The following is a 10,010-nucleotide window of genomic DNA, read 5'->3' on the forward strand; positions in this document are numbered from 1 at the left end:
TGCTTATCCGCTCCCTGTTCTTATTTATTATTCGATAATTCACTAAATTAGGGAGCGTGAGTTTATTTCCCCACGTGACCGTGAATAAGAGGAAGTTCTACCGTGTTTGCCATGGTTTATCCACTGCTCGATGAGGCCTCCCCCACTATATGCCACTGCCATCTCTCGCCATCATCAAGGGATGTTAATAATCCACGAGCTGGATTACATCGCTCCATCACATTCGTGTGCGTCCTCTCAATCCCAGTTCACACGGAACGTTGGTCCAAAGGTCCCAACCACGTGCCAAGCGTTGGCACGTAAACTGGGATGGTCGGCGTATATTAAAGACGAGTATAGCATACTACATTAAGACATACCGTACTGGAGTGTGACGATAGGCTGCACATTATTTAGGACAGTTTTTTTTTAAACAAATGTATTTCGAGCTGGATTGTAGAATTGCTGGAAAGTGAGTTTGCGGGGACAGCATGGGAGGTCTTCATTCAGCAGTGGATAGAACATGTCTGATATAAAGATTGTGTCACAAAGTGTTGTACTCAAAAGAGAATAACATCAGATTACAGTATATAAAAATATATATTTACGTGCTACTTATTCTGTGGTCAATCAGTGCGCCCATAAAGTACTGAATCGCCAATATAAGACGTTGCAATACTGTATATTGTAAAGTGAAATACATTTTAAGTTGGGGTATTTCTACCCTATATACCTTCAACATAAACACGTTTGGCAACCACACCTTAAGTGCGTGCTGCATATAGTAGATGTAAATATTAATCGATAGCAATTGATATCGATTATCTAAGCTGACGATCCATCCTGGACGCAAATCAATTTGCATGTGAGAATGTTTTTGATTCGTACGAGCTGTAATTTGTTCATGTGACTCCATCAGCCACTCGAGGCCGCTAAATTCACAATGTTTCACGATGTATCCACTATATTATAATAGTATCATCCACTCGGAAATCTGATTCTCGGCAATTCATCTAATTGCCGGGAGGGTTGATGGTTACACCCAAAATACTATTTACTATACTATATTTATTCCTGTACTTTTAAAGCATATGATTACAACAGGGATATCCAACAATTAAAGTAAACAATTGCTCTACCGATAGTCATTGTGTTACTCAACTAAAAATGGGCAAAGAAAAAACTGATTTGTTAAAAAAAAGGGGGGGGGGGGGGTGTTATTAGGTGTGCCGCTGGACGGGAGGTCGATGGGCAGGGCTTGAGGGACGTCGTTCCTTTCATCAGCTGAATCAGGCCGTGTGGTTTTCTCGAGGGCTTCCACCTTCCGTGTAACATTTTGTGGAAAATTAAGTTAATAGACTCATCTGTATGCAGTCCTATAGCTTAATAAAAAAAAAACGTGTTGAGTTTCGTATTGCAATATGTATTGCTGGAAAGTTACATTTCCGTATATTCACCATAATTTACGTCCAAGTTATAACTCATCGGAAGAGACAAATTGTATTTTCGTTTGGGCGACCAAATGTTCTTTTCAGCTGTGCAGAAGAGTTGCAGGCAACACAACACATCTTGCAGATATTAATGAACCATCCCTTTTCCCATTGCTCATGTACTCACGCCAAAGGTGTAATAATCAATAAGATAATGTTCTCCATTCGTGAGACAGCGGTGGGGTAGCACACAAATGTAACAGGTTCCGGAGACACTTGTAGAGGTAACTTCTTTATTACAATACAACACTCCAACAGTCCAACAGTCCTGATACTCTGTTACAGCCTAGGTACACAGCCTAGCTACACAGCCTAGCTACACAGCCTAGATACTCTACTCTGGCTACGCTCCGGAACTCGCCCTCACAAGGTCGTAGAGTCGGGAGTTCCAGAGTCCCAGCGCTGGCTCTCACAGCATCCCAGGGTCTTCAGATGGCTGGTCGTGGGTCTTGGGTCTTGAGTTACAACTGGGCCCCGATCGTCCAGGGAGCTCTCCTTTTATGCCTGGTACAACGAGGGGTGGGGCCGTGTGCGCCCCCAGATATCCCACAGAGCACACACAGCCCCCCCCTTTGGCGGCGCCAAGGGGATTAAGCGTCTGGACCCCCTGGGAACTCAACGCCTGGCGCCCAGAGGCTTAAGCGTCTGGACCCACCTGGGAACCCAGAGCCCCCAGCAGCCCCTCACTTCTTATGTCACTACATTACCCCCCTCTACGTAGCCTCCAGCCGACCCGGCTGTCAAAAAAAAATACAATTGTACAAGAAATTATTTGTTAACCATCAGAATGAGTGTGTGACAAATCAAGAAAAAAAATGAGAAGAAAGCGCCTCTCCCCCTCCTGTGGTCACCGATGCAGAACAACACTGTATAAACACATATATGCAGGATGAACGCACGCCCCAATCGCCACTATACATGATGGAAAGGTGAGTGGCGTCGCGTTGGGACGAGAGTTCGTGGGCGGGGGTCATGAAAATCGTTTGAGTTTTGAGCGAGTCCGAGTGGCAGGTCCATCGGTCGCGACGGAGGCGGGAGGGGACCGACGACCCGCTGTTGCGCTTGTGTCCTGGGTCGCTGATCCCGCGGGCAAGCTTGTTCCCGCTGGGTCGGCCGTGGCGGATTTCATTCCCAAGGCACCTGAGGGCGGGGCAGCGGGACCTGCCCGAGAGTTAGAAGCAGCATCATCGCGGCGCGACTCGTCAGACATGTCGCGCTCTCGGCCCCGGAGATGTGAAGGAGGTGTGTAGGGTTGAATGTAAGGTTTTAGACGTGACGGGTGCACGAACCAACGTCGCTTGCCATGCTGGATCCTGACACACTGCGGGCGGAGAACGCGAATAATAACAACCGGCCCTCTCCAAGGCTTAAGCAGTTTTGAGGAAGTAGCCAATGGTACCTGCGGGCAGTGGAGCCAGGCGCGGTCTCCTTCTACCCAAACGTGGCGGGATGTGCGGAGATTCCGCAACCGCTCGTTGGCAAGCTGACGGGCTTCTGAGTTATTTTGAGCAGCCTCCCGGGCATCTACGAGACGACGCACATTAGCACGGATGTGGTCGGCAATCTTAGCCTTAGGTGCGGGCTGTTTAATGTGCAATTGTACGTCGATTGGGGGGCAAACCTCCCTACCATACATAAGATAGAATGGCGAGTACCCCGTGGCAGCATGGGGCGCCATTCTATAGGCGGCCAAGACACCAGGTATGTGGAGATCCCAATCAGTCTGTGACTCAGACACCTGGTGGCTTAGCATGGAGGTAAGTGTCCTATGTAATCGCTCGACCATACCGTCAGTCTGGGGGTGATATGGCGAGGTGCGAATTTTGTGTGTCCCTAGCAGGTTGCACACATCCCGCAACAGGGTGGAAGAGAAATTTTTCCCTTGGTCGGTCAGCAGGCGTTCGGGAGCACCCTTGTCCAGGACGTAGCCCTGGAAAAAGGCCTCCGTAATGGCTGCTGCAGACTGGTTGGGGAGTGGCCAGGCCATGGCCCATCGGGTAAAATATTCGACACCAACCAAAAGGTACCTATTACCCCGAGGAGTAGCGGGAAACGGACCCAAAATATCCAATGCGACGATCTCATTGACCCGGGAAACTTTAATGGATTGGAGCGGCGGGCAGGACGGCCTAGCAGGTGGTTTCCGCCGTGCACATTCTGTGCAACCTTGCACAAGGTCAGCCACATCGTTTGCCATGCCCGGCCAGAAAAATTCCAATTGGATTTTAGCTAGTGTTTTCTGAACACCCAAGTGCAAGAGGCGACTGTGGGTTTCCCACACAAGTCGCCCCCGCAGGGAGGTGGGCACCACCAATGTGTGGGATTGGGACCCCCCATCCCAATGCATGAGGACGCCTTCCCGGATGACATATGATACGGGGCCCCCCTGCCCCCTGTGACCCTCGGCATCCCTAGCGCGGCGTCTCAATTTGAGGAGGGAGACGTCTTCCATCTGAAGACGTCCCCAGTCGTCCAACCCGAGGCCCAGCAATGCGTCCTGCGGAACTTGCGTGGAGGGAGCCCCGTGGTCCCCGACCCCATCCCCGGCCGCGGCCGCAAGGGATGGGGGCGGTACCCCGTCAGGCTGCCTACAACGCCCCGCACCCAAAAAACAAGCACAGCGCCCATTGTTCGGCAGTCGCGACAACCCGTCGGCGTTCCCGTGTTGAATCCCCTTGCGGTAAATGACAGTGAACGCAAAGTCCTGGAGGATCTCGAGCCAACGCGAGAGCTGTCCAGATGGTTGGTCCACTCGCAAGGCGTATTGTAGCGCCGCGTGGTCGGAGCGTACTGTGAAATGCCTGCCATACACGTATGGCCTGTACTGCTTTATGAAAAAAACGATAGCAAGCAATTCGCGGCGCGTCACGCAGTAACGTTGCTCCGCGGGCGACAGCACCCTGCTGCCATAGGCGACGACGCGCTCAACTCCATTGACAATTTGCGACAGCACCCCTCCAATTCCGGTGTTGCTGGCGTCTGTATCCAGAATGAACGGAGTGGTAAAATCTGGATAAGACAGGGTAGGAGCATCGACCAGTGCTTTTCGGACGGCATTGAACGATGCCTGTTCTAACTCTCCCCAGCGGAATTTGACCCCTTTGGCCGTTAATGCGTGGAGGGGCTTCGCAATAGATGCGAATCCCACAACAAATCGTCGATAATATGAGGCGAAGCCGATAAAACTCCGCACCTCCCCAACAGAGGTAGGAGTTGGCCATGAGCGCACGCAATTTGTCTTTTCGGGGTCCGTGGCAATTCCCGAGCGGCTGACAATATGGCCAATAACGAACCGAATCCCTCATGAGGTGGCACTTTTGCGGTTTGAATTTGAGGTTAGCCGCTCGCATTTTAAGGAAAACTGCCTTCAATCGCGTGAGGTGTTCATCGAAAGTTTTGCTGAACACGATTACATCGTTGAGGTAGATTAGGCAAGAATCCCACTGGAGCCCAGCGAGGACCAGCTCCATCAGGCGCTGGAACGTCGCCGGGGCCGAGTGAAGACCCATGGGAAGTCTGTTGAATTGGAACAGTCCTTGCGGCGTGCGAAAGGCCGTCTTTGGTTTGGATGCGTCATCAAGGGGTAGCTGCCAAAACCCCGAGAGGAGATCCAAGGTGGAGAAGTAATGCGCACCTGCTAAGGCATCGAGCGACTCGTCCATCCTGGGAAGCGGGTAGGCGTCGGCCACAGAAATCTTATTAAGTTTCCTGAAGTCAACACAAAAGCGGAGGCTCCCGTCGTGCTTCTTAACAAGAACGATCGGCACCCCCCATGGGCTATTTGATGGCGCAATGACATCGGCCGCCAACATATCGTTGACGGCCACCCGTACATGTTCCTTTTCGGCCGGGCTCAACCGGAATGGGTTTTGACGAATTGGAGCGGCATCACCCGTGTCGATGTGGTGGCTTAGCAATTTAGTGCAGCCAATGTCGAATTTGCTTTGACTGAAAACGTCGGCGAAATCGCTCAGCAGCGTGCGTAATTTAGCATGCTGTAATGGTGACAAATCGGCAGAAGTGGAGCAAAGCGCGTCGAGCCATCCTGTGTCAGGACCTGGCTTGGCAACGGAAGAGAACTCGCCCCCTACGTGACCCACGATCACATCTTCTGGCGGGGCTGGCGTCGCGTGAGCAAGCACCATTCCCTGACAGATAACGGCCGTTTCCAATCCCGCATTAAGGACCTGGATAAAGGGGTCGTGGTCGCTTCGCACGAGCGTTTGTGCACACACGAGGTCCGACACCCGCTCAGCTGAACGCGAAGGCCCGATCACAGCACCCCCCATGAACGCGTCGTAATCAAGGGGTTTACCAAACCGGAGGGGAACTAACATCTGAGAGCCAGGAGGAATGTGAATTGTGCACGCCGCCAACGCCTGCACCGTCGTAGATGCGGAGTGCAACCGAGTGGGTGTGGGTAGGAAGGCCATGCGTCGGCCGGAGGGGAGCTCAATACACCCTTTGTTAATGAGAATTTTAATGGGCATCTTCCCCAAGAAATCTGTTCCGAGGAGGCACGGAACGGCGAGGGTTGATGAGACCAAAATGGGCCCAACTAATTGGACGTCAGCAATGCGGATCTGAGCATTGATCCGTCCGGTGATGCCCAACGAACCCCCATTTGCGGCATAGCATGGCACATCAACTGGCTGCAAGGGACGGCATATATCGGGCAAAATGTTATAAATTATGTCTGAAATGATGGTCGCCGACGCACCCGTATCGATCAACATTCGAACATCAACGCCCTCGATGGAACCCACTACGGCAGAGGACCCTGCCGCAGCGGCAACGACCCTATGGGCCAACTCGGACCATTGACCCGGTCCGAGCACCCGGTTGTTCAATGATGGGCCCGAATCCCCCTCCTCCGAAGCATGACCCCCCTGTGTGGTGTGAGGGTGCGTGCTTGTTGTAAGTGGGGGCCGAGAGTGCGAGGTGTCGTGACTCGCCTGGGTATGCCGAGGATACGGTGGTGGCCGAGGCGCCGGAGGTCCTGAAGTCCGGCGTCGGGGGACCCGGCAGCCGGACGCCACATGGCCCCGAAGGCCACAGTTGTGGCAGACGATGGACGCTCCATCCTGGCGCGAGGTTGGCCGGTCCCGCTGGTGGTGATCTCGCTGGGATCGCCAGTTGGACGATCCGCGATTTTCTGTTGCTGCGAAGGCCTGATGAGGCCCCGAATGCACGTCATAGGCTTGTGCATCAGGTGGGCCTGCGCAGGCAGCGATGGTCGTGTCCTCATCGCAATGTAGGTGTGCTTGGATGCACCTGGCAGCACGTAGCGACGTGAAGTCGTCGTCGTCGTCGGCTGTCGGCATGGCAACTCGAAGCTGGCGGGACAAGCTCATGAGCTTCTGCAGCACGAGTGACTCCACAGCGTCTTCATCCATGCGAGGGTAGGCAACCTTCGCCATGGCCAGCAGCGCGCTGCGGTACCCCATCGCCGACTCGGAGGCCTTCTTCCTCCTCGCATCGAAGCGGTGACGTGCTTCGGATGGGGGTCCATAAATCAGCCGCATCTGATGAAGGGCATCCGTGAGCGTGGCACGTTTCGCGCGTGGCACAGCAAGGAGTGCTGCGAGGGAGTCGTCGTCGAGCATGGCCGGGAGGCCCTGGAGCGCTTCATACTCCGACCAGCCGGACGTCTCTATAAGAGAGACGAACCGGCGTTCGAACGCTGCCCACTCACCCCCCTCTGAAGAAAATGCCTTGAGTGCCTGCAGGCGTTGGTGGACGTGAGCCAAGCTTTCGTTGCCTGGCAACCCGGCTGAAGCTGGCTTCGCGTTCGCAGCGCTGTCACTCGGCGGTGAGGGACGCAGCGCTGATGACGCGGCGTTGCTAGGTCGCAAACAGCTGTCACCCGGCGGTGAGGGACGCAGCGCTGATGACGCGGCGTTGCTTGGTTGCAACCAGCTGTCACCCGGCGGTGAGGGACGCAGCGCTGATGACGCGGCGTCATCGGGTTGGCCCATGCTGGGCCCGGAAGTGACGTCGCTCCAAGCGGCCACTGCTCCCCCCGCAGAAGTGACGACACACCCGGATGTATTTGCGGCGGGAACGGCCGCCATCTTTGTGTGGGAGCCGGCGGGATGGTGCGGCCGCTGCGCCTCCTCTCTCCCTGCTGTCTCCGCCTGTGAGCGACGCACGTCGTCCAGGATGGAGACGGTGGCGTGGAGCAGCTCGGTGAGGCGAAGCAGCGTTTCCTCCATTGCTGTTCCCGACATTGGAGGAGGATCGGCAGGTATGGTGGACGACTGCTGAGCCGGCGGTGCAGCGTCGCTGTCGGCCCGAGTTGGCTGCCCCGTCGCCGCTTGCTCCTCAACATCACCGTCAGGACTAAAGGTACGTGGCTTACTTCTTGTCTCCATTGCCACTTCTGACGCCAAATGTAACAGGTTCCGGAGACACTTGTAGAGGTAACTTCTTTATTACAATACAACACTCCAACAGTCCAACAGTCCTGATACTCTGTTACAGCCTAGGTACACAGCCTAGCTACACAGCCTAGCTACACAGCCTAGATACTCTACTCTGGCTACGCTCCGGAACTCGCCCTCACAAGGTCGTAGAGTCGGGAGTTCCAGAGTCCCAGCGCTGGCTCTCACAGCATCCCAGGGTCTTCAGATGGCTGGTCGTGGGTCTTGGGTCTTGAGTTACAACTGGGCCCCGATCGTCCAGGGAGCTCTCCTTTTATGCCTGGTACAACGAGGGGTGGGGCCGTGTGCGCCCCCAGATATCCCACAGAGCACACACAGCCCCCCCCTTTGGCGGCGCCAAGGGGATTAAGCGTCTGGACCCCCTGGGAACTCAACGCCTGGCGCCCAGAGGCTTAAGCGTCTGGACCCACCTGGGAACCCAGAGCCCCCAGCTGCCCCTCCCTTCTTATGTCACTACACAAACATGTGACCACGCAGCTTTGGATTACCCTGGCAATAGAGATAAATGTTTCGTACTACAATCTTATATCTCTATGCGACGTGGCAATGAGTCAAAATCACGAACACGTTTCACACAACCATCCTGTCCATCCACCTTAATGTGCCGCCCGCCTTCCCCTTGTTAAGCACATCCAAATATTCTTGGTTCTTTCGGTAAAGTCACGTAGAAGGGAAATAATAAAACGTGACTTTACCGAAAGAACCAATAATATGAATCCCTGCAGTCACGAAAGCTTTAAATAGAAACACATCCAAATAGTCGCAATGACATCTTGTTTTGGTTCCAGCGCAAAGCACAGTAGTAGGTCAAAAGGTCACAACGGATGTGTTGCGAGGCTGCATTGTACACCACTGCATTGTACAAAACTGGGCTTAGTGGAAAACCGAGCACTGTTTTCAAATTAATCAAAAGGCATTGCACAAAAAAACAAATACGTAAGAGGTCTTACAATTGCCTATGAATGCACTGTATATTTTTTTTTAAAGGCAGCAAAATACCTGCTGTTCTGATTGTTGACTTAAACCACCCAGCATAATTTTGTTTTATGGCACACATAACAGTAACAAAGCAGCTTTATTAAATGCATAAAAATGTTAGCATTTAAAAAAAATACTGTACCGTGTTTACATTTCGTGCTTCCAAGAATGCGGTGATTAAAAAAAATTACTGAGCACTTGCCAAGCCTTCAGGACGTATAGTCAAATACTTGTTGCGGCTGTTTACTATTATTAATGCATTGCTAACACTGTAAGGTTAAATATAAACTGTAAAACCATTCAGAAAGCCTCCATCTGAGTATATTCCTGCGCTTGGGATATGCCGCTCTAACTCATCTTATCCGTGAACAATCACGAGCATTAAAAACTGATTCGCAAGCATTAAAGGTACAAATTGCGGGAAAACATCGATAATAGAAAGACAGAGACGCGGAAAATAGGGTCGTGGATAAGAGGAATTCTCCTGCACGTGCAACAATTGTTAGAAACAGTGGACACATGATTTGCACGGAAAATCGCAATGTGAATACAAACACGGACACACATGGACGAAGACAAAGATCCCTCGTAGCGTCTACACATTACCTTTCGACACGGTGGCTGAGATGTTAACTACCTCGCCTGTTCGATCGTCACCCTATATATTTGTAGGTTTCGTGTTCTCCACGTGGTCGCGTGAAATTTCCTCCGGATTTTCCCCTCCATATTTAGAATCAACAACACGCGTTTAGAGTCGTTGGCCACTATAAATCCCCACGTGATATAAAGCCACTTCGTTGAGCTATCATTTGTGGCCAGGTTGCTTCTGAAAAAGGGCTCTATAGCTCAGTTGGCCTTACCTGGTAAAATAAAGAGTTTTGTAGTTTTTAATGGCGCGAAGAGAGGGGGGGTTGGCATGACGAGCGTTTCATAAGTGTAGTGACATGACGTCACTACTGTCGTGACTGTACGAGCGTAGGGACATGACGTTACTACCGTGTCGGCTCGGTATAGGGGCTGCAGGGGGGTCGCGTCAGGCCGGACACGTGACCAGATAAAGGGGGGCCAGGTGCCCCAGGGGGAAGCTTGGGGGTCACATGGTTGGGGGCCTTGACCTTCC

At 52.6% G+C, this 10,010-nt stretch overlaps 1 protein-coding gene across 1 annotated transcript; it reads right to left on the reverse strand.

The window, feature by feature from the left end:
- Positions 1 to 1,666: 1,666 nt before the first annotated feature.
- On the reverse strand, positions 1,667 to 8,343 carry LOC144729738 (uncharacterized). Its single transcript, XM_078610198.1, has 2 exons — positions 6,425 to 8,343; positions 1,667 to 2,609 (listed from the first exon to the last, which is right to left on the reverse strand). The coding sequence occupies exons 1-2, from the start codon at positions 7,841 to 7,843 to the stop codon at positions 2,595 to 2,597; spliced, it is 1,434 nt and encodes a 477-aa protein (XP_078466324.1). The 5' UTR covers positions 7,844 to 8,343; the 3' UTR covers positions 1,667 to 2,594.
- Positions 8,344 to 10,010: the final 1,667 nt, after the last annotated feature.

Source organism: Lampetra planeri, chromosome 33 (genome assembly GCF_965212315.1).
Source record: "Lampetra planeri chromosome 33, kcLamPlan1.2.h2, whole genome shotgun sequence".
Lineage (NCBI taxonomy): Eukaryota > Metazoa > Chordata > Hyperoartia > Petromyzontiformes > Petromyzontidae > Lampetra > Lampetra planeri.

What these genes read in the sequence shown, in the direction of transcription:
- LOC144729738 (XM_078610198.1), bottom strand. Translation starts at nt 7,843, where the DNA reads ATGGAGACAAGAAGTAAGCCACGTACCTTTAGTCCTGACGGTGATGTT.